Source organism: Bipolaris maydis (genome assembly GCF_028858645.1).
Source record: "Bipolaris maydis strain C4 unplaced genomic scaffold PSV08scaffold_12, whole genome shotgun sequence".
NCBI lineage: Eukaryota > Fungi > Ascomycota > Dothideomycetes > Pleosporales > Pleosporaceae > Bipolaris > Bipolaris maydis.
In genome coordinates, this window is record NW_027093868.1 from 1,086,862 (window position 1) to 1,114,478 (window position 27,617).

The following is a 27,617-nucleotide window of genomic DNA, read 5'->3' on the forward strand; positions in this document are numbered from 1 at the left end:
CTCTTTCCGCTTTTGGTGTTAGCGCAGAGATAATAGCTGCGCGCTTCCGAGGTCTTCATTGCGGTGTGACGTCCATCGTGAGTGTTATCTGATAATATCAACACTACCCATGCAAAGGGCGCCGAGACATACACACTCAGTTTAACGTTTTACACGTCGCCATTATGCCGGGTTGGCGCGAAGCTACCGCTGTGCAGAAGCTCTCCACAAACACCTACTCCTGTACACTGCATGATGATTGGTGCATCGGAACTGGTATGTACAGATCCGACATACCCATCAAAATGAGGCCATTCTTACTGATATGCGTAGTCCCAAACGGTGGATATGTTACTGGATGGTAAGAGAACCTTAAAAACGCGCATACGCGTCCACTAACCAAACCATGTCAGCCTCCTCGAGGTAGTCAAGGCACATTTCAGCACTACCTTGTCGGCACAAAACCAACCCCACACAATCGCCCTGCATGTGGAGTTCCTCCGACGGACCCAAGTCGGGCCAGCAACCTTCACTGTCGACGATGTCAAGCTCGGTCGCCAGACCTCCATCGTGCACGTGAGCATGCAGCAGGATGGACGACAAGAAATCGTCGCCTACGTAACCAATTCCAACATGGACACGGAATCCGGAGTCTCCTACGACACAGAGTACCAGCTCTCGCCCCCGATAGCCTGTGTCGATATCTCGAAGCTAGAAAAAGGCGAAGATCCGTTGTGGGAACGACAGGCTGAAATGCCATACGCCAGCTTCCGCAAGGCGACAAGCAAAGTCCTATTCCACTTCCCACGGCAAGGCCATCCTTCCGCAAACACTGCAGACGAATGGCTCTGCTTTTCAGACGGCACTAATTTTAACGACTCCTCAATTGGATTCGTGGCAGACATGTTTCCGCAGCTTGTGGAGAGGTTCAAGGAGAAGGGCACAGGCCCGTTCTGGTACCCGACTTTGCTGCTGAATCTCGATGTCAAGAAGTCGCTGCCGCCTGAGGGCGTCAAGTGGCTGCGGGTCAGGGTGGAGATGAAGAAGGTTTCCAACGGCAGGATGGACATAGAGGTATTTGTACACGATGCTGAAGGCGAGTTGGTGGCTCTGAGCCATCACGTGGGACTTGTTGTGGACGCTAGTAGGAACACGGCTGCGAGACGGGTCGGCGATGCCAAGATGTAGAAGTGACGTAGGCTGTAGGCACAGGAACCGATTCATAGAAACATGACGAGCGGTAGATGTGATTTACCATGGCAGCATGGGTCCCGTAGAATTGTATTGTAGAGTAATTTCAAGTCAAAAAGATAGACACACAGTTGGTTAATAGCTTGAATGTTTTTTTTTGATTGTTCGAAATTGGCATGCATCCTGCAGTAATTGAGGCCCTTGGATGTAGACAATACACGATTATGTATTTTTCACTCTCTTTTTCAAACACCAATGATGCCATGCACACGGTATCTGTCGCACCCCAGCAGTACAATTCCACGCTCATATGTATTCTGTCGACAATCCAATCAGAAGCACTTATTTACCCTTGGGGTTGTTGTACTGCTGCTGGTAGAACTTCTCAGGCCAGACAGGCTATAGCACGGCGTATTAGCTTTTGTCTCCACACACGCTCCATGTCTCATGAGATAGCTCACCTCGCTCTGCTGGTTGCTAATGTTTCCCTTGAAGTACTCTGAGTCAGGGCCCTTGCTGGGACCACCGTGTCTTCCGTCGTTGGCCGTCGAGCTACCTGCAAATGTATGTCAGTAAATTATGCGTTGATTTCCAGATGGTCAGTCTGGGGCTCCAAAGTACCCGTACCGCGCTGGCTCGCAACAGCGGGAGTATGTGTGGACGAGGCGCCGCCGGAGGAGAAGCGATCCTCGATGTTCTGCACGCCCTGGGTCTTGTAGGGGTTGGGGAACCAGTATTGGCGCATGTAGAGGTAGTAGCCGAAGCCGACAGCACCGCCAGCCATGAAGATTTTGGGCACGGAAAGAGGAGACATGGTTGCTTGTGTGCTTTGGTATCTGTCTAGTCGCACTGGTACGGGTGGGGGTGTGGTGGTGGAAAGATGTGATGTAGGCGCGTGATATTTTTTTGGGAATGTCAAAAGGTGAGCAAGTGAGGTCGGAATGCAATTGAAACTTGGGTTTGGGGTTTATTCAAGAAATAGGGCAGTTTTTTAGACTGTGGAGACAGAAGCAAATAGTGCAACCAGTCCCGAGATCTGGGCGACTCTTCTATCCCGTCAATTCATATACCCAGTTGCACGCAACGGGGAGGCGTTGTGTTTGTGTCGCGATGATCGCGTCATGGCTGCGTACTTTGGGCAAAGCTTCCTTCCGAGGACACTCAGACCCACTCTCGCCAGGCACTGCTGTGCCACACCTCTGCTCGCTGACGTAATGCGCCTGCGGCTCAGCGCTGTGGCTAGTGTCTAATTTTAGTTTGCTTGGAGAGCCCTTGGGGGAAGTGGACACGCTATCTTGCGTGGAGAATTGATTACCTTACCCCCTTTGCGCCCACGCGACCGAGGGTTCTTAAGAAGAGACAGGATTGAATTCGGCGTGGACACTTTGTTGAACGAGCTTCATGACTGCTCGACACAAGAAAAGCTGGGACGCAGCCACGGCCACTACACTCTACGCGCAATCGAGATATGGACGGTGATCCTGCCATCGAGCCGGAAATCGATGGCTTCACTCGGATCCTACCCTTACCATACCGCGTCGCTCTCATAATTGTGCTTGGTATGCATAGCCCTGTTAGCGATTGGTTGTCACCCGGCCTTCTGCTGCCCTTCCCATACCCCATCCCTCCAACGTTGCTCGCGACTGACAACCTCCACAGGCATATGGGCATGGGGCCTCAACCTTCACTACCTCTCCCTCATAAAGATCGACGTCCCCTCTCTAATCCGCTATCCATCGCGTGCCTCGCCACACCACCCACCGCATCACCTCTCCTGCTACCGTATCGCAACTTTCCTCTCCATCCCTCTCGTCCTCTCGCTTTTCCTTTTCTGGGCGATTACCCACGGTAGCACCAAAGCCATTGCAGATTGGGAGATCCTTCCAAACCTCTACCTACTCGTCCTTGTCATAGGCTTCATCGCGCCAGTGCCTTTTGTCAGCCGCAGTGGACGCTCGCGCACACTCGCAACGCTGAAGCGCATCAGCATTGGTGGCATTGCCGAAGCGCAAGATGGCAAATTTGGGGACATTTTGCTTGCAGATGCGTTGACAAGTTATGCCAAAGTCCTTGGTGATTTGTTCATTTCATTATGCATGTTTTTCTCGTCGGGACAACGCTCCACTGCCGCGCCTAACCGCAACTGCGGTGGAACTTTCTGGGTCCCCTTTATCATTGCGGTACCCTACCTGATCCGCTTTCGGCAATGCATCACGGAGTACTACCGCGTCAAAAGAGGAAATGAGCGTACCGGACAGATCAATCCGAGCACCGGTTGGGGAGGCACGCACTTGGCCAACGCAGCAAAATATTCCACTGCGTTCCCGGTCATCATCCTCAGTGCATTGCAGCGATCACCCGACCCTTCGAGCCTCGGCGTCTCAGAAGCCACTCTCTATCGCATGTGGCTCTTTGCTGTCATTGTGAATTCTGGCTACTCCTATTACTGGGATGTAGCCAAAGACTGGGATCTGACACTCTTCTCCAGTGTCCGCACCCGAAATTCGCCCGAATATCCCTGGGGCTTACGCCGTCATCGCTGGTTCCATGCAAAAGAGTTTTACTATGCTGCCGTTGTGGTGGATGCCTTGCTGAGATGTACATGGAGTCTGAAACTCAGTGTCCACCTCGACCACTTCAATGATTTGGAAGGCGGCATCTTTACGATGGAAGTGCTCGAAGTGTTCAGGAGGTGGATATGGATCTTTTTTCGTGTGGAGACTGAGTGGGTCAGAAACCACAAGGGCCCGGCTCCCGACGATGTTTTACTAGGGGATGTGGGTGCAGGGAACAGGTATGATGATGATAGTGACTAGACGTCTAATCAGTCTTCGTACTGGTCCATGTTCACTGCTGCACACTTCATGTACTGTTATCTCAAAAGGGCAACTCCATCCTCTAGGCGGAACAACGGATATTATCTATAGCCTAATTCCCCATCGCATCGCCTATTTTTACCAGGTTTCCGTCGCTATACGAAATCAAGTCTGCACGAATTGCATACCACATTGGGCCTAGCGTATCTCACCATGCTACCTCAACCATTTGAGTTGCAGCCAGTTTTTTTTAGGGCGCACTACGAGTATTACTCGATCCTTTGATTACTTCGGCAGATTTCATTGTTACATCCTTAGCTCGGCACCTTACCAGGAGAGTGCTTTATCCAACCCGTGATTCATTAGTCACAGCACTAGGACTACCAGTACGATGGTGTTCCGCGGAATTCCCTCTAAGGCCTGCGAAAGGTGCAGGAAGAGAAGATTACGTGTACGCTCCGCATAGAATTATTACTGTTCAGAGCTTAACTTGACCCTAGTGTGACCTACAGCGCCCCCATTGCAGCTCGTGTGTACGCGTGGGAATAGCATGCAGCGGATATCGAGATACCTCCGAGTTGCGGTTCACTGATGAATCTGAGCTAGTTAGGAACAGATTCCTAGCAAAGGCTAACAACGAAGATATTACACGGCAGAACCTGGGCACTGATGGCATACCCAAAATCAAAGTCCAGCACCTACCTCAAGACCTACAGGTCATCAGTCGCGACATGTTCTTTAGGTACTACGTCTCGGATTTTGGCCGGACATGGGGTTTTCTGAACGACTATCTCGACTCGCCCAATTCCCCTGCCCATATCACACTCGGCATCGAGGCAGTCAGCCTGGCATTCCTATCCCATCAGGTTTCATCACAGACGGCGCGGAATCTCGGACGCAGAAAGTACTGCGAGGCACTCCGCAGCATCAATACATGGCTCCAGACACCGGGCGCAGCACAGGCAAAGTCCACGTTCGAAGGCGCACTCCTCCTCGACCTCTTCGAGAAACTCTCCAAATCCGCCTCACCCATCGGAGACGACAAGCACACGCACGTTGCAGGCGCATTTGCGCTTGTCAAGCTTAGGGGCGTGGAATCCTTCACGGAACAGGAGATAGCAGCAGTGACAGGCCTGTCTTTAAACGGCACACTCACCGCACTGAGCACAGGCAGAGCAACAGACACGATCATCCGCCAGATACGCCACCACGCTACCCAGTTCCTCGACATTTCCGACCCCAAATGGAAGCTCACAGGCCTCATCCTCGAAGCCACCGACCTAGCCGCTTTAGTGATACACGGCACTATAACCTCCACCGACAAAATATCCAGAAACATACATTTAGACACCGAACTCGCCGCCATCGCCGAATCCGCCTCCCCCTTCTGGACCTACACCTCTCACCCCTTCCCAAACGCCGACCCCAAAGGCGCCCTCCCAGCCGGCCTCCCGCCAACCTACACCATCTACCCCTCTCGCACCATAGCCCAAATGTGGAACGTCCTCCGCCTAACCCGGATTCTCCTCTGCGAAGAAATCCTCGCCTCTCTCCCCTCTCTCCCTTCCTCCTCCTCTTCGAATCCCGCCCTCCTAACCGCCGAAAGAGCCCAAATCACCATCGACCAGATGACGAGCGAAATCTGCGCCTCCCTGCCCCACATGACACACTGCTCGTATGCGGCACGCCACAAGCTTCCGGGAGGCGAAAACCCGCACAAACCGCACACGCACACGGTCCCCCACACGCTCGACGTCTACGTCATGATCTTCGCCATCTACGTCGTCGCTTGGGCGCCGCACGCGCCCCGGCATACACGCGACTGGGGCCTCGCTCAGCTCGAAAATATGGCCACGCACTTTGGCAGCCAGGAGGCCAGCGTCATCCTCGACGTCTTGCAGCGCCAGCGAGAGGGCAAGATGAAGAGTACCAGGTGCGTTGCTCTGCGTTGTGTTTTCTGCTTGTTCTTCTCCTGTGTGAGCTGGGGCTGATTTTGTGGGTTGTTTTTTTTTGACAATTTTAGGACTGGGAGTGCGCTCAGGTATCCTGATAGTACGGCGTTGACCCTCGGTTTGCCGATTGATTGGTATATGGGGCCGGGGGATTTCGCATCTAGGGCTGGGTGAGGACAATGGGATACGAAAGGGGGGGGAGTGAGTAGGGAATAACATTAGGTTGCATCAGGCAGGGTTAAAAAGGGAATGCCAAGGTATCAGATGGAAATGGAATTGCATAGCGTAGGTAGGGGAGTTTTTGGGTGGGGAATGGGCATAATAGGGGGTGTGGATTCAACAGGTATATGGCGAGCGGCATGAGAGACAAATAGACGAATGCATGAACAGTGTAGTTTGTTGACATCCATACTTTATCACCGGAACGCGGATAGATTAAAGTGTCTGTGTTGAAAAGGGGACAGACCTCATCTCTGACAGAGAAAATAACATCATCAGCAAAATGGGCAGTAGAACAAAACGGTAGAAGCAGTGTAATGTTTGATTCGTATTAGCTTTTAGACATCTCCCTTTTCCTTCTCCCTCCTTGCTTATCTTCTTACACCACCATTCCCCCCCTCCGCCCACATCCTCATCACCACCCCTCATTAACCCCGAAATGGACATGAAATTTTTCCCTTTGCAAAAAAAGCAAATTCCTCTTAGTGGCCTGAACCCCCTCAAAAATCGAAGAGGGGAGGCGCCAATGAATCAAAAGAGAAAACGAGAAAAAAAAAAGGACAAAAACAAGGCAAATGGCAAGCGCAACCATCGCCGCCGCCATGGAATACAGTACCATCGCATGGTCTGTGCTGAAAATTCTAATGTGGGTTGAAAAGAGATGACAAAAAAGGGAGTAATATATAAACAGGTATGCAAAGTAGAGTACAGAGCAGATCGGGCGTGATGGGGGAAGGAGCAGCGTTGAAGCACTTAATTGACGAGCGTTGAAAAAAGGGTGACGAAGGTGTGTGCAATGGCAGAAGGGGGAGGAGGTAGTGTTGATAGAAGACAAGAGAGGAGGGGAGTATGTACCGTTTGAAAGTCTTTAATTAAGGAAGCCCTTGCAACCGATTGAGCCGCAGAGACAAGGAATACGATCCGTGGCGTCAATTTCACGCTCGAATTTGTAGTCGTAGGTGAGTTCCTCGTCTAGAGAGTTGGGTTAGTATAATTGTCTTGAGAAAACCAGAGTACGGAGGAGATAAAACTTACCAGACTGAATATCCCTCAACGCATAAATGACAATACGCTTGGTGTTGTCAACGCGGATAATCTTGGCTGTGCAGTTGGGCGTGCAAGAGTGATTGATAAAACGAGCAATACCACCCATCTTTGTCGCATCAATGACTGTATCTTCATCGATTCGGAACAGGTAGCTTGATCCCACGCCTTGCATGTCGTACTTGGCTTCTCGAAGATCTGCCACACGCTGTCGGACCTTTTCACCAACGTACTCGATAATCATGTCGTTAACGGCAATCGGTTCTTGGGCGTACAGACCCCAGTTGTGAATGGCTGAACGGTCAAACTTGACCAACTTCTTGCGCTTCTTGAGCTGATTGAAGCGGAGAGCATCGCCCTCAGCGCCAGAAAGGTTCTTGGATATATTGATGTCGTTGACCATACGGCGGTTGTTGGCACGGTTGGCACGCGAGTTTGCAGTCGACGCCTTGTTGGCACTCGTCTGGAATTTGAAACCTTCGACCGACACGACGCTTCGCTCTTCTTGCTTGGCACGGCGTTGGCGTTCTTCGCGCTCCTTTTGTACGCGGATACGATGAGGTAGGTATTTCGATTTCTCAGATTCGCGAATCTTCTTGATGCCTTCTGTACGAGCTGAGCCAGTCACGTTGGGAACATAGTATCCTTCGATCTTGGTCTCGGTGCGGGAAACGCCCTCCTGGCCATTGCGGTTGAGATGCTTGATGGACTTTTGCTTCCAGGCCCACGATTGAGCATCTCCGATACTGGCGGGAGCGATGGACTCAACTGCTTGCTTAAGAAGACGCAGATCTTCTTCATCCTTGAGCAAATGCTGCCAACCATCAATGTCCATGACAACACTGAAGTCGTCATCAACCGTCTTGCGAGGTATGTCATGAGATACGCTCCAGCAGACAGAAGAGGCCCGCTCATCTTGCTCTGGAGTAGTTTCCTCAACTACCACCTCTTCAGCAATCTCCGCAACCTCCTTGACTTCAGGCGCCTCCTCTTCCGCAGGTACTTCGATCTCCGTGACTTCCACCTTTGCAGCCTTTGCTTCCTCTTGAAGTTGCTTCTTGGTCTTTCTCTTTGGCTTGGCAGCCTTCTTCTTGAGCGATGTTAGTGTTTCGGGAAGTTCGGTTGTCTCGATGGACTTCTTTGCCTCTTCATCTTGAGTGATAATCACTTCAGGCTCCGTCTTGTCCATCGGGCTTCCTTCGACACCAAAGATTACGTCTGCCTCTTGTTCAATCTTCCGCAGCCTCCTGAAACCCTTGAGGGCTTTGTCAGCCTTCTTCCAGATAGGTGATGAGCGAGGGAGAATTGCGAGAACCTGTTCCAGCTCTTTCTCTGCCATGTTTTCAGGGTCTTTGTGAATACAATGAGCAAGCAAACTTCTTGCGTGCGAATCGTCCATCTCCTCATCGCTGTCTTCGCCCCAGCCAGTCTCAATACGACGTCGCTTGGCACGGTGAGCTCTTGACGACTCTTCCACTTCATCTTCGATATCCGTAGAAGGAGCTCGGCTGATAGGTCGGCTCTCTTGCTCCTCAGTGCCGCGTGTCAGCTGGCTGCGGTTTTCGTCATCCGATTCTTCTGGCTCAAACATTTCAAGCATCTGGCGATGCAAACCACGAGCCACGCGAGGCTTGGGCGCGGATGCCTTTCTTCGCTCATCGGCGAACGCATTGACAACCTTCGGAGGTTTCTTTCCACGTCTCGTACTGGGGTCATAAGCACCAAATCCTCTACGCCCACCACGGCCACCAAGGCCTCCATTGCGACCTCTCGGAGTACCTGCACCGAAAGCATCGAAGCCTGGAGCGAGCAGCGCTGGGGGTCGAACATCCTCGTCCTTCTTGGGCGGACCTGGAATGTTGTACTTTCGGCGCTTCTCGACGTGCAACTCAGGATCTAGTAGCTCAAGTATTGTAGGTGCGGCAAGTTTAGTCTTGATGTCTCCAAGAAGCTTTTCCTGCAACTCCTGCTTCAGAACATCCAACGCAGCCCGTACAGGGTCCAGCGAGTCTGCCCTCTGCTTCTTTTCCCATTCCAGGTCCTCCGCCTCTTCCTCTTCTATTCGCTTCTCCATGGCCTTCCGCTTCTTATCGGCAATTACACGCTCGGGACTAGGGCTTCGCTCGTAGTTGGGATCGCCATATTGGTTGCACTCCATGTTCATGACATACGTAAACAAAGCCTGCATGTGGCACTCCTTGTAACATCGAACAGTCTCGTCCTCGCCGCGCTTCGATTCCTCAAATGTCACATAGTAACCTGTTTGGTCGCATCGTACCGCAGACCACCGAAAGTTTTTTAAGCGCTTCTTGAGATGTTCAATCGTGGTGCTTAGAACAGGTACGTATGCGTGTGCGATGAATATATAAGGCTTTCGTTTCAGCGTAGGTTTGATCGGCTCTCGTTCGATGAGGTACGAAAGTGCTGCCTTTCGTGTCAACGGTTCCCGCATCATCGGCATCGGTGGACGAGCGCCCTTCCCCGAGGGTCCCTTTGGAACATTGGCTGGCAAGTCAAAGTTTGCGGGACCGGTGGGTGCCATGAGGCTGGCTGTTTTCGTAGCATGCTTGGCTCGGAGCTTCTCTTCTTCTTTGCGGCTTTGTTGCACTGCTACATCCACCAGTTTTGAACATCTTCGACCCTCGCGATCCGATTGCACCTTGATCGTGTGCTGGGCAAGGCGCTGGTTCGTGCCTTCTCGCTCAGCTCTTTTTGCCGAGGCACTGGCTTTCATGCCGGGAGTGCCACGACCGGGCGGAGTGTCGCGAAATTTAACCAGACATATTCCAAGTGGGCTGCCATTGTCGGGATGTACTTGGTTGTGCACAGTCTCTACCTCACCATAGGCGGAGAAGAAACTGCGGAGCTGGACATCTGGAGTCAGAGGATCAAATCCTGTGACAACCACTTGGGTCGCAGGTCCCGGACCGCATGATATGCGCTGGTCGAAAGAGTAGGGCTTGGCTACATAGGGCGCTATCCTGAGTTTCGACTTCGGGGCACCTGTGAACGAAGTCTTAATGACATAGTTCCCAGTGGTATAGCCGGCAATGGCCAGGCGTGGGTCGGGAGGAGGAGATGCGTCGCCCTGTAACACAAGTCAAGTTAGCCTTAGCGTCACAGGGCGACCACATCTATGTGTGTATGTATATGTAGCCTTCACGTACCTTGTCCAGTATTGTGCTGTATTTCGCCGTTCCCTTCGCCCTCGCCCGCCTATCGAGTTTTGGGTCAAGCTGTGCGTCGTAGGTGGAGCGCTGGCCCAGCACGCCGTCGGCCGGGAAGACGGATCTGCGTGACTCGGGCGGAGTGTTTATGGGTGTGATGGTGTCGGCGACATTGTTGGATGCGCTCGATGGGGCGGCGCGTAGGGAGGATGAGGTCGCGTGCATCGTCTCATGTGAGAGCTTGGAAGACCGCGGGCTGGGCAACTTGCCAGGCGGAGAAGAATCTGAGCTGGTCAAGGGTGTGAGGGCGTGCAGTGAATTGTTGTGACCAGAGCGCGACATGGTCCAGGGGGCGCAGGATATGGACGAGGTAAGCGTAGGGGTGGAGGGATTCGAGTCAACGTCGTCTAGCAGATAGCTTGGGCGCTGCGCATTGTTTCTGGGCAAATCTGTATTTCTTGTCCCCAGGGCCGCGCGTGTTCCCCACGGTCTTCGCCACGGTACTCAAAGGCGGGAGTAAGGAAATAAGTGAACTGGCGGCACAAAACTAGCTGCCGCAGTCACCTGTCGTCTTTTTCGCCGCGTAGTATTACTAGCATAGACCTTGTATCGAGAGGCAGTTTGTGGCCACGCCGCAAGAGCGCACCTCAATCCCAATCGACTTTGTGTATCAGCACGTATATGCTCTCTCCATGCTGATATGACGGCGAGTGATGGACGAGAAGTGGGTTGAGGCGCTGCGAGTTGGGTGTACTCGGTGCAGCTGCAAGCCTGCAACAGGGTTGTATGGAACAACGCGCACCCGCGTACTGAGGACGTGTCAGGAGGGCCGGACGGGGGCGGGAAAGAGGAAAAGAAATGAAAAAGACAAGCGGACGAGATGGGCGATCCAGTCCACAGCGCTCCGCTCACACAGATGGGGCTTGTATTGAGTGAAGGTGGTCTTTGAGGAATATGAGGTTGCAAGGTGAGGTTGCGGATCCTGGCTGCCAAGCTAGCGGCCCATAGGAGAAAAGGAGAGTGCTCTTGTTGCCAACCATCCTTCATCATCTCGACTGCCCTCTTACAACGCACCTTTACGGCACAGCCATCACGGTCGCATAAACTCCAGCACCAGAACCCGCCTGCAAATGTCACCCAGAGACTGAATTTCGCATCTGCGCAGCAAACTGTGCCAAAGCACGTCCCGCCCGTTGCCAACTCTGACAGCGTCATCGCGATCGCCTTGCGCCGGTTGCCACACTAGCACTGCCACATGTACGCACACCCTGGCTCGGAGACATCAACACTGCGTGACACGGAAGAAGCAGTCGAAAGGCTGGAAGGAAGACACCAGCTGAGGATGCTATCTGGGCCTGTTCTGGGATGAGACTATAGAGGCCTTACGCCATATGCGCGTGGTTTATAAAGACTGGCTCGTGACTGTACATGTACTAACATGCCTTGGTTCTTGCGAGGACCAGGAGGACCAGGCGTAGAAAAAAACGCCAACACCGGAACTAGCATACCAGAGACTACATGAACATTGCCCAAGGACAAATTCAAAGTTCGCAATATGTCAGAACATAATATGCACAGCTGCTACAATGGAGTTTGACCTTATCTGTCAGCAATTGGGATATGTCCATGCTTGTGTCACAAATGGCTCTTCATTTTTTGGGAGCATGTACCAGCAGGCTTTCTCTGCGTGTGTCCAGCTCTTACAAACTATGCGCATCTTTTCCACCCACAATACTCTATTCGATAAACTTGCCCTCAACCCACCCCTTCCGCTTAACACCCAGCTCGACCGCTGCGCTCCCCCAGTCTTCACCATGGTTATGTCCAGACTTGCCGTCGCTTCCGCCAATTCCCGCTCTCATGAGTCCTTGCTCGTCGCTCAATAGCGTCAGCAGCCCAAAGATGACGGGCACGTTGTTGTCCAGCTGCAGCCTCATGAGTCCGTGGCTGACAGCGTCGGCAATGTACTCAAAGTGCATAGTCTCTCCTTTGATAAGCACGCCAATGGCGATTATAGCGTCAAAGGGCTGGTTGGATACTTTGGCAGCTGACTGTCCGGTGAGCGCGGTCAGGTCAGATGTGGAGCCAAGGAGGTCGGCTGCTGCGCCTACGATGCCTGTGTTGGAGGATTGGATCTGAGATGCCGAGTATAATCTGTTGAAGTGACTTTTAGCTTGACCTTTCCTTTTCCTTCCTTTTTTCTCTCTCCATGATCCACATACTGCTTAACGGCATACGGCAGCTCGTAGCTCCCAGGCACATCCTGCACAACGATATTCTCGTCCTTGACACCCGCTTCCCTCAGCTTCTTCCTTGTGCCCTCGAGTAGCGCGTCAATGATCTTGGTATTCCATCGTGCGTGGACGATGCCAATGCGCAGTCCAGAGCCTGTTCATATCGTGTCAGCATGGAGCTCCCAAAGCGGGTGAAGAGTGTAGTGGTGGTGGGGGCGGGGTTGGCGTTGACATGCCAAAGGGTACGGACCATCGTATGTCTTTGGTGCACCGGGACCTTTGAGGGATGTCATGGTAAAATTCCGTATATATTCAAGTGTATGTAGCAGAAGTCAGGAGGCTGAAGAAGTATGCGCAGGCAGCTCTGGAATCGTCGGGGTATTGTAAGCTTGGCCTTGGGAGCGGGTTCAAGGATGCAGGAACCGGCGCACTACCATGAGGCTGCCCCGCAACCGAAAGGCAGGGATCCCCAATTCTGACAATGTTGTCATCGGACCAGGGGTGTGAAACGCCGTGCCGTGACTAGACCCTCACCGACCCATGCGAGCACCCACATCACCCTGCCATAGACGCAATCCGTACCATATTTACTACACATGAGCAAAAGAGAAAAGGAGTAGTTAATGAAGAGATTTTGTGTTCATTTCTTCTAGTACCACAAGCTGCGCAAAACGCATCGCTCTGCATCCTAGATATCGTAAAATTCAATGCCATACACATAAGCTACGTCCAGAGCTTCCGTTCATAAATCCCACATCTAGTCCAAATCCCAAATGATACACAGCTTCTCTAGCCCAGAGAACGCCATGTAAACTACCCAAACGCTTGCTTACTCGACAGTCACAGACTTGGCAAGGTTACGGGGCATGTCAACGTTGACACCCTCGGCAACCGCCATCCAGTATGACATGAGCTGCAGAGGAATGACGTTGATGAGACCCTGGAGAACATCAACGTTCTTGGGCACCTCGATCTTGTCAGTCTTGTCAGCAGGGAACTCGGGGTCGTTCTCGTTGCAGATGATGATTGGACGGCCGCTACGGGCAATGACTTGCTGGTATGCGTTGAGCGACTTGGCAAAGATGTCGTCCCGGGTCAGAATCATGACAATGGGTAGGTTCTCGTCGACCAGAGCCAAGACGCCGTGCTTGAGCTCTCCAGACATGACAGCCTCGCAGTGGAGGTACGAGATTTCCTTGATCTTCAGGGCACCCTCAAGCGCAGTGGCGTGCTGGGAGCCACGTCCGAGAAGGAGCAGAGACTTCTGGTTCTTGAACCTCTCGCAGAGCTTCTTGATGGGCTGGTCGAGCTTGAGCACTTCCTTGAACTGGTCAGAGATCTTGCCGAGACCCTCGACAATCTCCTCGCGCCTCTTCTGCTTCGAGGCACGGTCCTCACTGAGCGACAGGGCAAACATGACCATGCAGACGAACTGCGAGGTGTAGGCCTTGGTGGAGGCAACACCGATTTCGGGACCGGCGTTGATGTGGACACCACAGTGGGTGAGGAGGGAGATGGAGGAACCGACAGTGTTGACAATACCAACAGTCAGGGCACCACGCTCCAGGCAGTAGCGGAGAGCACCGAGAGAGTCGGCAGTCTCACCGGATTGCGAGACAAAGACGCAAGTGTCGTCACGGAAGACGGGTGCTTGGCGGTCGAGGAAGTCAGAGGCCAACTCAACGGCAATGGGGATCTCGGTAAGCTCCTCAAAGACACCACGAACAGCCATGCAAGAGTGGTAAGAAGTACCGCAGGCAATGAAAATGATCCTCCTGCATCGCCTGATGGTGGAGATGTACTGACGGAGACCACCGAGTGTGACGGTCTTGTTGACAGGGTCGAGACGTCCACGCATGGCGTTGACGACGGACTCGGGCTGCTCGAAAATCTCCTTTTGCATGAAGTGGTCGAAGCGGCCCTTCATGATCTCCTGGAGCTGGATCTCCAGAGTCTGAATGGTACGGACGTTGGAGGATCCGTCATCCTTGTGCAGGCGGTGGATGTTCAGCGAGCCCTCGTGGATGTGTGCAATGTCGTCATCCTCGAGGTACAGAACCTTCTTGGTGTGCTCGACAATGGAAGATGGATCGGAGGAGAGGAAGAACTCGGTGGGCATTGGGGCACCGTCGTCCGAGAGGAAAGCGCGGGATTGCGATCGGTGGAGGAGCGACTTGTCTGGGGGAGCGAGCAAGTTGTTCGACTTCTTCAACGCAACGTTGTGGGCGGCGCTCTCAGCGGGGAGAGCAGCACCCTCATCGTTGTACTCGACATCGACAAAGTCGACCTTCATCTTCTTCTGTGTTCGTACACCAATGACAAGGGGAGAACCCTTGCGGGCAGCCACAACCTCATGGGGGTAGTGGACAGACTTGACAAGGAGACCAAAAGCACCCTGGAGCTCCTTGATGACAGCCTTGACGAGCGATGGGAAGCTCAGGTCTGGGTGCTCGTTGTAGATGTACTTTGTGAGCTTAGCAATAGCCTCAGTATCCGTCTCCGTCTCGAACTTGAAGCCCTTGCTCTCGAGCAGGGTCTTGAGTTCCTTGTAGTTTGTGATGATACCGTTGTGGACGACGGAGAACTCCCAGTTGGGGTCAGACCTGGAGGTGGGGCGTCAGCACGAGCAGAGTGCAGTGGCGGGCCTGAAGGGTGCATTGAGCAGCCAGACAAGACAAACATACCTGTGGGGATGGCAGTTGACACGCGAGGGGGGACCGTGGGTCGCCCATCGTGTGTGGGCGATACCAGCGTGCGAGTCAAAGACCTTTCCGAGGTCGAAGTTCTGCTCCTCGACGAGCTTCTTGAGAGAGGCGACCTTGCCAACCTCCTTGACGGCGTAGACCTCGTTCTTCTTATCACCGTCGACAGCGAGACCAGCGGAGTCGTAGCCGCGGTATTCTAGGCGTTGCAGACCTGGACAGGGAGAAAAAAAAAGCAAAGGTCAGCCGTCGTCATTGTGAAACCCCGCCGTCCTCAACAGAACCAGACCCGTAGGAAGAGAGCTAGTGAGGACAGCGAATTGGGCGTCCCGCTTACCATTGATCAGTGTGTCGAGAATATACTTCCTGTCCTTCTCCACCAGGTAGTTGATGTAACCGAAGATTCCGCTGTTGCGAGGAGAGTGGTCAGCGGCAATGTTGCAATGTTTCCAGGGGCATGGCCTCTCTCTTTCTGTGCGTGTGCGTGTGCTGTGGTGGTCTACAGCTGCAGGGTGGGGGCAGTGGGAACTTACCACATGGCGAAGAAACGAAAGAGGAGAGTCGATTACAAATGGGAAGCGATTGTAGGGTTGTCGGTGGGGGTGAATTGGCAGCAGGGACAAGATAACGGGAAGGGGGAAAGGAGATGGTATGGACAGGATATGTGAGGAGAGAAAAGAGCGGTGGTGTGTTTGACTTATACGTCTCAAGCCAAGCACTGAGCAGCATGCCCCAGCGGCGCCCTTGTCCACTCCACCTTGCTAGTCTCGCCAATGCAGCGTATCGCACCCACCTGTAGCGCCGCTCTACCACGCCTGAAGCTCGTATACTCGACGAGCCTTGCGCAGCGGACTGACGATGCACGCCCGTCATGGGCCCTGTCCCATCGGGTTCCGCGACTGTTGCAGCGGCCAATGGGTGCACAGTCGCCCTGTTGCCGTTCCTGGATCGATCGCCTGCCATACTACCCATCGCTGCTCAGGGACCGCGAGGCGCAGCACCTCCAAAATAGAAACACTAACTCAACACTCGACCATTTTGCCCATCGATATGCTGGCAAATTCTCTGCTCAATGCCACTCAATACATCGTGTCCCTGACCTGACGCCTGCCAACCCCCAACTAGGGACTGCTTACGGGAAGCATTTCTAATTCGGTGGTAAGGCAATTGCTCGCCAATACAACCCCCCTATACACGACTCCTACATGCTACGTCAGCAGTACCGGGTTGCAGCTCCCGACATGGAGCTAAGCACGACGCATCAATCGGCTTGTCAATCACGTTCGATCCTTTGTTTGCTTCGACTCTGTGTGCTGGGACCGCGTGCATACCTACGTACATATGTATGTCTATGTATGTACAGTATATGTGTACACAGAAGAAAAAACAAACAGAAAAAAGTACAACGCAAGCAAAATAAACAAGGTGGGAACTGCCCTCAAGCTCATGTCCCACTAACGGCGGAGCTCTACCCGCGCTCCAGCTCTCCACCCACCCACTACCTTTTGGATACTAAGTTATGTACGTCCATCAGACGGTGAAGACAAAACCAACACCCATCCAACGTCTACAGCAGCCTGCATGTCTGTCCGGAAAGCCGCGCGCGAACCAAAAGCCGTAGAGCAAATCCAAAAGCAAAAAAAACAGCAATGTACACCTACTCTGGATGCAGATTGCAAAGTAAAAAAAACGCCACTGGGCGTTTATTGTTTTACCCCGCCACAGGGTCGAATCATCAGCTCCAACCCTCAACGTGCCCCCAGCTTGCCAACCCATTTCCCCCGTTGAGCAATTGGCAGCAAACACGGTGAGAAGAGCGAGTGCCATGTTGCCAACAATCTCAAGTTTCCCTGTTCCCGCCTAGCGCTGCTGGCGAGCCCGCTGCACGAGTGTATGGGATGAGCTAGACGAGGAAGGCGTGCCGGGTGGGGTGGGGGATGGAGGGGAGGGGGCATGCCAGACCGGCTCTTTTTCCACATGGTCCCAACCAAACCAGCGGGCGCCTCTCTCTTTCTCTGTCTGTCTGTCCCCTCCACTCAATCAGATTCTCTGCCCTTGCTCTTTGTAGATACGATTTGATCAGCTAAAAAAGGCCGGGTTCAAAGAGGCCACATTTCCTCTTTTCTTTCTACTCCCTTTCTTTGTTTTTTTTCTCTCTCTCTTGACTGACCGCCTTTGACCAAGCCGCCCCGCCAGCCCACTTTCGCCTCTCTCTGTATCTCACAACATCTCCCGTCAGAAAGGTGGCGCAAATAATCCCATCATCATCCTTTTCAGCCGCACCGCTCTCACATGCTTCCTCCATCTCACTCCATTCTCTTGGCACACATCTCTGTTTCAGCCTTGCAAGCCGCTTTTTTTCGATAAAGTTTGGGCCCTATTGTAATCCACATCTCGATCTTATCCATCATCCCCGTTTGCTCTGTGCTACTTTAAACCGTCAGCCCCACTGATGGGAAACGCTAGTGCTCGTATTCCCCCCCCCCCCCTTCCTCCGAGCGGGTTTTTCTTACTACTACTATTCCACGAGTAAGTGATGGAAGTGAGGCTAGGCGTCTTGTGTATCCTTGCAGCTCCAAGTCGGGTACTCGGGCGGATATTTATCGGAGGAGGAATAAAAAGAATGGTGCTATACGAGGTTGGCACGTGACCGCTTGTGAGTATGCAAGTACTTCGTATTTTCTCATTCTACGGGAAGGACCGTGAGACTTGCTTTCTAGTCCCGAACAATGCCTTTCAACAAAACATACCAAATGCAAGAAGAACAAGCCAATGAGACTGCATATTCGCATCACATTACCAACAGCCAAGGAAGAGCCCAATCCGCATACTCTGTCACTCTATCCATACAAACGCACACATGCCAATTTATCGTTACATATAAAATATCCCTATTCAAACGCAACAAACTCCCCTTCCCCCTTGCGTAAACAATCTACAGATCGCCATGTTCCCCGTATCGCTGAAAATGCCATGACGCGTGATGCAAAACTAAACTCGTTCTCAGAAAAAAAAAAAGCGGAGGGGTCAAAGGCAAAGAAAACGTGGTCGATGTAAATAGAAAACAGCAACTGTAAAAGAATTCGACGGGAGCGTCAACTACTTGCTATCACAGTACCCCGGCGCCTTGGGAGCTCCGCCCTGGATCCAGCTCTCGACGGTAAGGGTAGTTGTGTACACCATGCTGATGGCGCCAACGATGCAGAGCAAGATGTCCAAAGCGCGGGCAGCCGTTGTACGGGCAACAGCGCGGTAATGGAGCATAGGCTGTATTATTTCGTTAGCTCTGCAAAATCCAACAACAATATCCAGGGTACGTTTAGAGGGAAGAAACTTACAGGATAAATAAATACGAGCGGGATACACGCGAAACTACCGACAAGACTGACAAACTTATCCAGATCGCCCGCACCAGCCCACGCCAGCGTTGCGCAAACGAGGACCATGAAGAAGCGGAAAAAGTTCTTCTTCCACTTGACGTAGGGGTTGTATTTGCCGGTGCGACTGAACAGTTGTTGGCTGGTGATTTCGATCGCCGGATAGATTTGCAGCGGGGTCGAAAGTAAGATAGCCAACGAGTAAATAAACTGCACGCCATTGACGAATTTGTTGTCTTGAGGCATATTCAGCAGGACGACAGTCTTCGTCTTGGAGCCGAATGCAGCGTAAGAAAGGGCACCGGCGCTGAGGAACACAATGGTGATGATGATCATGACGCCACCGAGGACCTTGGGGAATTTCTTGGGATCCTTCATTCCGGTTTGGATGGGGATGATGAGACCGATGCCTTCAAAGGTGAAGATTGCGGTGCCGATGAACAAAGTCCAGTCCTTGGCGTTGAAGTTTGCAATGTCGGAGATGCCGCCTTGATCCACAATAGTAAAGATGTCGTAGTAATAGAGGTACACGAGACCCATGAGGATGAAGAGATCGGCAACCAGGGCTAGTTTCTGGATGTGGTTGATGTTGCGGTACAGGGACAAGGGCAAGAAAATGGCCATTTGCATCATGATCATGTATTTGATGTCGATGAAGGTTTTGCAATTTGACACGGCGAGGACAAAGGCTTGCAGGTTCTCGGATACGAAGACAATGTATGCAGATGAGAAGCCGATTTGTGAGACGACGAGGGAGGAGTTGATCATGTTGCGCATCCAGTTGCCATAGAGGTGGAAGCCCATGTCTCCGAAAGAGTGTTCGACGGCGAGACGGGTCGAGACGAGCAAGACGAAGCAAGTGTATGAGAGACCGGCTACTGCGAGAAGCACGAGGTTGGAGAAGACCATGCCACCGTTGAGGAAGGCTCGTGGCAGGAAGAGCACACCCGTTCCGACAAACGATTTGAGCAGTAGTAGAGCCGCACCGGTAGGAGAGCCAGTACCCGTCTTCTTGGGCTTGCGTCTCCTGCGCTTCCCCGGTGTAAGAAGGGCACTCGACTCGCCATATTCTCGGTCTTCGTCCTCGCTCTGCGCACCAGAGTCCAGCGCGTCGGACGAAAAGTACTCATCAGGTCCCAGTACCTCGTCGTCCTCTTCCAAAGACTCACCAGCAAAGTGGCCATACAGAGTAAGGAACTCGAGAAAGTTGCTAGTAAAGACCGGGGGCTGCTGGCGAGACTGCTGGACAGTACCGTATCCAGCCGGGCCGGGTGCGGGCGAAGGGCTACCCGCGGCTCTGCGAATGTAGTTGCGTCGGAAGCCACCTGGCTGTCGGATGGAGTCAATGTCGAGCGCCTCGTCCTCAGGCCTGCGGCGAGGTCCGTGGAAGCTCTTGCTGCGCTGCATCTTGCCCTGCTCCTCGGCCTGCTGCTGCTCGCTCCACCTGTAGATCTGTCGCGTAATATCACCGCCCTGAAGCTGCAGACTGGAAAACTGCTCTTCGTCATCCTCAGGTCGCATGCCTGTCGACTGTGCATCATCATCGCCTATCCGGCCGCGATTGGAGCGGCTAGGCGAGGCATAGTGTCCGACAAGATGGCGACGGACAATTTCAGGGTCTTCGTAGGGAACGGGGGAGCGGCCACGGCCGTCGAACGAGCCATATTGACTGGGAGGGCCGCGAGGGGCGGCTTCCTGGGCGGGAGAGAGGGGTCGTATCGGAGGCGTGCCGAATCGTGGAGGAGAGTTGCCCAACGACTCTCTCAGTGCCGACGAGAGGTTCGACTCGGATGGCCCAGGAAGCGACGAATGCGGGTCTGCGCGTCCAGGTAGAGGTGTTTGTGTTGAGGGCGAATTTCCAGTCTGCGAGGGGGTGGGTATTTGGCGTATAGCTGGCGAGCCGTTGGGCAGAGAAGGAATCGATGAACCCAGCCTTGCCGTCGAGCTTGCGCGAATGGACTGGGCCTCGGCTGGAGAGCTCTGGCGAGATGCTCGTGCAGAAGAGGACGACGCTGCCGGCGGATTCGAGGACGAGGAACGGTCGGCCGCCATTTTGGGTCGCGTCGTATATCGAGAGGGTATCGAGGCAGAACCGGTTGCGATAACAAAAGTAGGAAGCTTCGCTTATCTGCCTGTACTTGTGCAAGTATGCAAGGCCGCGATACAGGGGACCTGCAGATGTACCTTGGCGATGCAGACGGGCGGCGGATGCGTGTCTGCGCGTGAGTCGTAGACAAAACGCGAAAAGTGTCGAGTCGAGTGGACGACGCGGAGTGCAAGACAGCAAGACAAGAGGCAAGCCAGCACAACGAGGACTCAGAGGAACGGACAGGCCCGACAGCGATTGATTGTCTGTGCCGAGCGGGAGGCTGAGGTCATTTGGCCGAGGCGTGGGGCGCGGGATGACCATATCACGGCCTCCCTGCATGCGCCCCAAAGGTGAATGAGGCTAAGGCGCTAACTGAGGCGACGCATTCCTCCCATGGCCATGACTTCATGCTTGCATCCTACGCTCGCTGGCTGGCTTTGTTTTCTGTGAACATACATAGTTGCGCCATCAGCGCTCTTCCGGCCTAGTCACCGCTGCTGCTGCATATCGCCCTTCTGCTTTCTGCTCCTTTCCGCCCGGCAGTCTTCGCGTCTGGTCGTCTCAACAGACTTGGGACGATACATACCTACAAGAGCACCATCGGCGGATCCCGCGCCTGCGCTCTGACCCCCGTCGACGTAACCATCCACACGTGCCCGGAACCAGGTTTTACACATGCCCAGACCATGACCGATGCAGACAATGCCAGCAACGACTTGACTAGACGCCCATTGCCCAGGGCACGCTCAAACTTTGCTGCTCGTACTGCCCGCGACGACACGGAGCGATTGCATCGCCGCTCTTTTGCCCAGCAGTCACCCCCGTCATCCCCACCGAATGAGGGCACTCCGCTCCTAGCCCGCAGCGGACAGCAACATGGCAATGGCTTGGATGGCTCGCAAGAGGCTGAACAACAACAGCGAGGTGTAGGTGGCTGGTTCTCTAATTTGTTCACTTCATCTCGAGCTGCCTCTGGTCAGGAACCAGCAAATCATGGCAAGACGCACACCATCACCGAGGCCTCCAAGCCACGGCCTGGGGCTTTCCCCAGACCCGTCGGAGGCACAGACAAGCTAGGCACCTTTGCCGGCGTCTTCGTCCCCGTCACCCTCAATGTCCTGTCCATTTTGATGTTTCTGCGCTTTGGCTTCCTCCTGGGCCAAGCTGGACTGGTTGGCATAATGGCCATGTTGATTGCCGCCTATGCTATAAACCTCCTGACTACCCTGAGTATTTCTGCAATCGCTACCAACGGCACCGTCAGGGGTGGAGGAGCCTATTACCTCATCTCGAGAAGTCTGGGACCAGAGTTTGGGGGGAGTATCGGCATCGTCTACTACCTTGGCTCTGTCTTCAATACGTCTCTAAACGCCGTCGGCTTGATCGACTGTCTCATCGAGAACTTTGGGACCCATGGAGGTAACATGGCAGAGTGGATGCCCCAGAGCTACTGGTGGCAGTTCTTGTGGGCTACCATTGTCTTGGTCGCATCTACCATCATCTGTCTAGCTGGCAGTGGGCTATTTGCACGTTGTAGCAATGGACTGCTAGTCATTCTGCTTGTCGCGACCATCAGCATTCCCCTCTCAGCTATAGTCTTGCCCCCGTTTTCTGAGCCCAAGGAGCACGTTGTGTTTACAGGTCTTAGTATGGACACCTTTCGTCAGAACCTGCTTCCTCACTTTACCCGTGGCGCGGCAGGAAGTGTAATCCACCACCGCGAGAATTTCCAAGATCTCTTCGGCATTCTCTTCCCTGCCACAGGAGGTATTCTTGCTGGTGCGAGCATGAGTGGAGACTTGAAGCACCCCAGTAAAGCCATCCCAAAGGGCACCCTATACGGCATAGGGTTGACCTTTGTCCTATACAGTCTAGTCATTTTTGCCATGGCAGCATCCATAACTCGCGAGACCCTCTACAGTACCACTAATGTTATCCAGCTAACCAATGTTTCCGGTGCCGTCATTCTTGCTGGCGAGATGGCCACATCATTGTTTTCGGTACTCATGGGTGTCATCGGTTCTTCCAAGCTCCTGCAGGCTCTTTCTCGTGATCATCTTATCCCGGGACTTTCATTGTTTGGCCAAGGTACCAAGAAGTCTGATGAAGTACGTTCTCCCACTTGGACAACGAACATATAAGCTTGATATCTAACCCATCATAGCCAATCTACGCTATAGTCATTACCTATGTTATTGCCCAAATCACTATGTTTGCCGACATCAACCAGATTGCTTCCTTCATCACAATGACAGTATGTCTGCTGACGAACATATCTTACACTTAAATTTCCACAGTCTAATCGTTTCCAGTATCTCATGACGTTCCTTGTCACCAATCTGGCTTGTTTCTTGCTCAAAATTGGATCTGCCCCAAACTTCCGACCTTCATTTCACCACTTCAGCTGGCAGACAGCCGCGATAGGAACCGTTGCATGCGGAGCAACTATGTTCTTTGTTGATGGCTTCTATGCTTCCGGCTGCGTAGGTCTGTTGATGGTCCTTTTCCTCTTGATCCATTACACAACGCCGCCCAAGCCCTGGGGAGACGTCAGTCAAAATCTTATCTTCCATCAGGTTCGCAAGTACCTACTCCGTCTGCGCCAAGAACACGTTAAGTTCTGGAGACCACAAATTCTGCTCCTAGTCAACGATCCGAGACGTCAGTACAAATTGATTCAGTTTTGCAACTCTCTAAAAAAAGGAGGTCTCTTCGTCCTGGGACATGTCATTGTCTCCGATGACTTTGGCGAAGCTGTGCCTGAGGCTAGACGACAACAACAGTCTTGGACAAAGTATATTGATTTCTCCAGGATTAAAGCGTTTGTGAATATCGCCATCTCACCTAGCATAGAGTGGGGTGCTCGCAACATTGTACTTGGCGCAGGTTTGGGCGGCATGAGACCAAATATTGTCGTCATGGGTTTCTACAATCTTCCAGAGCTGAGGCAAGCACAACCATCAGTAGGAATTCCATCACCTCAGCCCTCACGACCTTCTAGCAAGGCTACAAATAACCCAATTTCTCGGAAAGCTGTACAAGCAGCAGCAAGGCGCCGCGTGACAGGCAACACACACAGTGCACTTCCTACAGATGCTATGAAGCCAGAAAATGCAATCGCAATTCGCAGCTACGTCACCATCATAGAAGACCTTATCACAAGGCTCCAAGCAAATGTTGCCATAGCCAAAGGATTTCAAGAACTTGAGGTTCCACCTGCAAAGCCAACAACAAAGCAAAAAACGCTTAATTTGCTCGGCTTAGGTGACATTGAGATTGATGACCCATCCAAGGAGTACATTGATCTTTGGCCGATCCAGATGTCAGCAGAGATTGCTACCACTGGTGATGAACCCCTTCGGAAGAACGTCTTGACAACCAACTTTGACACTTACACACTCATTCTCCAGCTAGGCTGTATATTACATACTGTGCCGTCGTGGAAACGAATATACAAGCTGAGGGTGTGTGTATTCGTCGAGTATGAGACGGATGTAGAAGAGGAACGGGGACGTGTTTCTACCTTGTTGCGCAATCTACGCATCGAGGCCGAAGTGCACGTCTTTTGGCTGTCATCGGGAGATTTGGGAATGTACGAGGTCATCATCAACGGACGCGACGAAGGGGACTTTGACCAGACTGGGCGAGACATCGACTACTCTTTGGAAGATGAGCGTTGGTGGCAGGATATCAAGCGCCTTCGCCAACCGGACAGTCTGACTGCCAGCCAGGAATTGGAGCAGACAGTCGACATTCTTGAAGCCGTCACAAACTGGCCAATTGCTTCGTTTCAACATGGCAGGCAAGATGCAAATCCGAAGCGCTTCTCTGCACTGAGAAAAATGCTACGAAAGGCTAAACGCAGGTCGTCAGTTGGAGAAAGTAGTAGACTTGCAATGCGGAGTCAGAGATTGCCTGTTGCTCTACTTGAGGACAGCGACAGTGATACGCAACCATCAATTAATGGGGTACTTGAGCGAGAGGATGATGATGCCGATGACGAGGGCGTGGCGTCAGATAGCGAAGCCGTGGTCAGCGGCAGCAACTTTGATGAATACGACCTAGACGCATCAAGTGACGAGGACAATCAAGGTGGTCCTACCACATCACTGCGACGTAGAAAAACAGCACCAAGCACTTCATTCTTCTCCCGCCAGCTCGACCTTCGCAAGGCCATGTGGAAAGGCAACCGCAAAGATGCCTCTTCACAAGGTGAAGACAGACCAACTACGCAATCCGTAACACCTCTCAAACCCCACTCCAATGCCAGCGCCTCTGACACTGCCATCCTCCGCGCAGAAAAGCATCCAAAACCCCACAGCGTAGCCAGCTCTTCCTCCCAAATCTCCGGCTCCTCTCACCCAAACCCCCCAATTATAACTCCCCCCATCCGCCGCCAATCCCTCCCGAAATTCACCTCAAACCCTACCCCCCGCGCCGCCGTCTCTACGGAAGAAGACCCCCAAGGCCCCTCCATCATGTTCGTCGACACCCCGAAACCCAACTTAGCACCCACTCAAAACCCGCTCGACACGGCCTCCTCCAACGTCCAAACAAGCACCCTCCCACCCCCTTCCTCCACCCACCCCGCATCAACCTGCCAACCCCCTCCTCCTTCAACCGGCACAGGCACCAGCACGACCCCCTCTCTCGCCTCAGGCTTCCCAACCCACCAATCCCTACCCCTCTCCTTCAACGACCTGCCCTGTCGCGCACAGCACCTCATCCTCAACGAACTCATGCAGCGTCATAGCGGGGCTACGGCTGTCATTTTCACAACGCTGCCGAGTCCGCTGCAAGGTACCTGTGAAAGCGAGGCCGAGAGCGTAAAGTACATTAGTGATTTGGAAGTCTTGTGTCAGGGATTGCCGCCCACGCTGTTGGTGCATAGTAATAGTATGACTGTTACTATGAATTTGTGAGAACCTGCTACGGGAAAGGGGAGGAGAGGATGGACTAGACGAGTTGTGGAGAAAGTGCAATGGGATTTATTAAATCGGAAAATTAATTTTTGTATTATACCACCCCTTTTTTGTGCAATTCAAGGGAATGGAAATGGAAATTTTGATTTTTTTTTTGAACAAAGGATTTTTTACTCGCTATCATCGTCACTACTTGAATCTTCCTTCTTTTCCGACTGCTCGACTTCATCATCATCATCGTCGTCGTCATCTGGTGTTCCCGTCATAGGGAATGCTTTTAAACACGTGATTCGTGTGCCTGTAGAATATGATCCTAGTAGCTTTCCAACCTGTGGTGCTGAGAATCCCCTTTTCCCTTGTCCGTCTTGGTCGCTCTTGCCGTCGAGATCAGACGTGTTTAGTGCCCAGAGGCGCACTGTGCCATCGCTGCATGCGGTGACGATGACACAGGTAGACTCTGAAAGCGGTAGGATTTCAAAATCTTTTACTCGCCCCGTTAGTCCGGCGGCTGGACCCCCGATTTGGGCGAGTAGTTTGCTTTCTGGGATATCTTGCTTTGGTTTTCCTGTTTTGGCATCGTCTTCTTGGGGAATGGTTTTACTGGTATCGTAGACGAGTACGCGGCCGTCTTCGGTTGAAACGAGGAGAATGCTTTCCTGCTGCATCGTTTTAGGTAGATACTGCATCTGATGGATTTTCGATCTGGGCTCGGGCGCGATTTTGGCCTTGGGTTTGGAATCGATGGTGAAAACGACGAGCGCACGATCGAATCCGACGGCGAATTCCTCGCCTTCTGGGTCCCAGAGTACGCGCCGGGCTTCGCCAGAGGAGAAGCGACCTTCGCCTACGGCACCCAGGATGGTGCGGTCGAAGTTTAGGACGCCGGCTTTTTTGCCGGTGACAAGGTTCCAGAGACGCATGCATTTTTCGCCTTTGCCAACGCTGAGCATGAGCTTCATGCTGGGGTGCACGGCGAAATCGTTGATGCCGGAGGGAACTTCGCCAGGGCCTGCGGTATCGCCGCTGGGTCGGCCTTGGGGCTTGGGTATTGGTGCTTTGATGGTTGAGAGGGCGGTCCAGTCACGTGTTCTTACAATAGCAATCGTACTGTCTTCGGCTGAGCTCAGAAGCTTGCTTCGTGTGGGGAAGTAGAGGGCTGTGATGTTAGAGGAGTGGTGGAGGAGGGATCCGAGTTCCTTGTTTTTGGGGTTCTCGGTGATGGAGCCGCCGTTGAGGGAAGGGAGTTTGGGTCGGTTTTTTGAGGGTGGAGCTGTTGAAATCGAGTACAGATTTATGCGCTCGTCGGTGCTGCCTGTTGCGAGAGTGATTTTGGAGGTTTCGTCGGACAGGGGAGAGAGTGCCATGCAGCGGATGGCGGATGCATGGGCATTGAAGAGAAAAGTGTCGGTAAAGTCGACTTTTGGAGCATCAGATTCTGACGTTGGGGCGTCGTCTTGGCCAGTAAGGAGGGTACTTGGAATAGATGCTGCAAAGCCATGGAGAACTCTTTCGTAAGACCCAGTAATAACTTGGATGGTTGTTGTGTCTGGAATCGCATTGCCATTCTCAGTGACGGTGGTCTGCACTTGGGCAGCATCCTCTACTGCAAGCTGCTTGAATTTCGATGCAACCTCATTTTTCCTGCTCTTCAAGGCCTTGGCTGCTGCAGCGCTCTCACCGTTCTCTCTCTTCCTCTTGGCCATGGTCGATTGATCGTTGCTTTTGTTGGCGTTGCTGTTGTTGTTGCTTCTCCGCGTGCTGGTGTCCAAGATCCAGAAGTTTTTTGATGCAGCAAGCCAGGCTAGGCCCAGAACGGCAAGGCGCCATCCGCGGAGGCCTATTGGGCCCAAGCTAGGCAGGGCCTATCGCCCCAACCCTGCAATGCGGCGCGCAACAGCGAAAGCGGGTGCTCTTTCCCTCACGTT

General features: G+C 52.9%; 7 protein-coding genes across 7 annotated transcripts; 3 read left to right on the forward strand and 4 right to left on the reverse strand.

Annotated features, from left to right (window-relative positions):
* The first annotated feature begins 153 nt into the window (after positions 1 to 153).
* PSV08DRAFT_324175 (thioesterase-like superfamily-domain-containing protein) lies at positions 154 to 1,283 on the forward strand. The gene is made up of 3 exons (XM_014224281.2): positions 154 to 255; positions 313 to 340; positions 393 to 1,283. Exons 1-3 carry the CDS (start codon positions 165 to 167, stop codon positions 1,165 to 1,167), a joined length of 894 nt encoding a protein of 297 aa, XP_014079756.1. The 5' UTR covers positions 154 to 164; the 3' UTR covers positions 1,168 to 1,283.
* Positions 1,243 to 2,171, reverse strand: PSV08DRAFT_364873 (uncharacterized protein). Its single transcript, XM_014224280.2, has 3 exons — positions 1,792 to 2,171; positions 1,632 to 1,726; positions 1,243 to 1,569 (listed from the first exon to the last, which is right to left on the reverse strand). Exons 1-3 carry the CDS (start codon positions 1,982 to 1,984, stop codon positions 1,513 to 1,515), a joined length of 345 nt encoding a protein of 114 aa, XP_014079755.1. The 5' UTR covers positions 1,985 to 2,171; the 3' UTR covers positions 1,243 to 1,512.
* Positions 2,172 to 2,457: 286 nt separating this feature from the next.
* Positions 2,458 to 4,144, forward strand: PSV08DRAFT_411690 (EXS family-domain-containing protein). Its single transcript, XM_014224279.2, has 2 exons — positions 2,458 to 2,729; positions 2,830 to 4,144. Exons 1-2 carry the CDS (start codon positions 2,639 to 2,641, stop codon positions 3,984 to 3,986), a joined length of 1,248 nt encoding a protein of 415 aa, XP_014079754.1. The 5' UTR covers positions 2,458 to 2,638; the 3' UTR covers positions 3,987 to 4,144.
* Positions 4,145 to 7,025: 2,881 nt separating this feature from the next.
* Positions 7,026 to 15,842, reverse strand: PSV08DRAFT_379520 (glucosamine-fructose-6-phosphate aminotransferase; the record flags this gene model as incomplete). The annotated part of the gene is made up of 14 exons (XM_066093364.1): positions 7,026 to 7,129; positions 7,193 to 9,509; positions 9,546 to 9,811; positions 9,842 to 10,067; positions 10,110 to 10,182; positions 10,213 to 10,289; positions 10,369 to 10,858; positions 12,118 to 12,522; positions 12,591 to 12,756; positions 13,358 to 13,359; positions 13,436 to 15,205; positions 15,287 to 15,518; positions 15,642 to 15,712; positions 15,838 to 15,842. 14 exons carry the CDS (start codon positions 15,840 to 15,842, stop codon positions 7,026 to 7,028), a joined length of 6,204 nt encoding a protein of 2,067 aa, XP_065948613.1.
* A 2,116-nt stretch (positions 15,843 to 17,958) lies between these two features.
* PSV08DRAFT_404320 (transmembrane amino acid transporter protein-domain-containing protein) lies at positions 17,959 to 20,733 on the reverse strand (the record flags this gene model as incomplete). Its single annotated transcript, XM_014224274.2, has 2 exons — positions 17,959 to 18,571; positions 18,643 to 20,733. 2 exons carry the CDS (start codon positions 20,731 to 20,733, stop codon positions 18,404 to 18,406), a joined length of 2,259 nt encoding a protein of 752 aa, XP_014079749.1. The 3' UTR covers positions 17,959 to 18,403.
* Positions 20,734 to 21,456: 723 nt separating this feature from the next.
* Positions 21,457 to 25,692, forward strand: PSV08DRAFT_228769 (amino acid permease-domain-containing protein; the record flags this gene model as incomplete). The annotated part of the gene is made up of 3 exons (XM_014224273.1): positions 21,457 to 22,878; positions 22,935 to 23,024; positions 23,068 to 25,692. The coding sequence occupies 3 exons, from the start codon at positions 21,457 to 21,459 to the stop codon at positions 25,690 to 25,692; spliced, it is 4,137 nt and encodes a 1,378-aa protein (XP_014079748.1).
* A 157-nt stretch (positions 25,693 to 25,849) lies between these two features.
* PSV08DRAFT_228772 (WD40-repeat-containing domain protein) lies at positions 25,850 to 27,395 on the reverse strand (the record flags this gene model as incomplete). The annotated part of the gene is made up of 1 exon (XM_014224272.2): positions 25,850 to 27,395. One exon carries the CDS (start codon positions 27,393 to 27,395, stop codon positions 25,863 to 25,865), a length of 1,533 nt encoding a protein of 510 aa, XP_014079747.1. The 3' UTR covers positions 25,850 to 25,862.
* Positions 27,396 to 27,617: the final 222 nt, after the last annotated feature.

Excerpts from the sequence above, each read along its gene's own strand:
- PSV08DRAFT_324175 (XM_014224281.2), top strand. The coding sequence starts at position 165 with ATGCCGGGTTGGCGCGAAGCTACCGCTGTGCAGAAGCTCTCCACAAAC. Across the intron at positions 256-312 it reads TGATTGGTGCATCGGAACTG|TCCCAAACGGTGGATATGTT; the intron begins GTATGTACAGAT and ends TGATATGCGTAG. Across the intron at positions 341-392 it reads GGTGGATATGTTACTGGATG|CCTCCTCGAGGTAGTCAAGG; the intron begins GTAAGAGAACCT and ends AAACCATGTCAG.
- PSV08DRAFT_411690 (XM_014224279.2), top strand. The coding sequence starts at position 2,639 with ATGGACGGTGATCCTGCCATCGAGCCGGAAATCGATGGCTTCACTCGG. Across the intron at positions 2,730-2,829 it reads CGCTCTCATAATTGTGCTTG|GCATATGGGCATGGGGCCTC; the intron begins GTATGCATAGCC and ends CAACCTCCACAG.
- PSV08DRAFT_364873 (XM_014224280.2), bottom strand. The coding sequence starts at position 1,984 with ATGTCTCCTCTTTCCGTGCCCAAAATCTTCATGGCTGGCGGTGCTGTC. Across the intron at positions 1,727-1,791 it reads TGCGAGCCAGCGCGGTACGG|GTAGCTCGACGGCCAACGAC; the intron begins GTACTTTGGAGC and ends ATACATTTGCAG. Across the intron at positions 1,570-1,631 it reads TTAGCAACCAGCAGAGCGAG|CCTGTCTGGCCTGAGAAGTT; the intron begins GTGAGCTATCTC and ends GCCGTGCTATAG.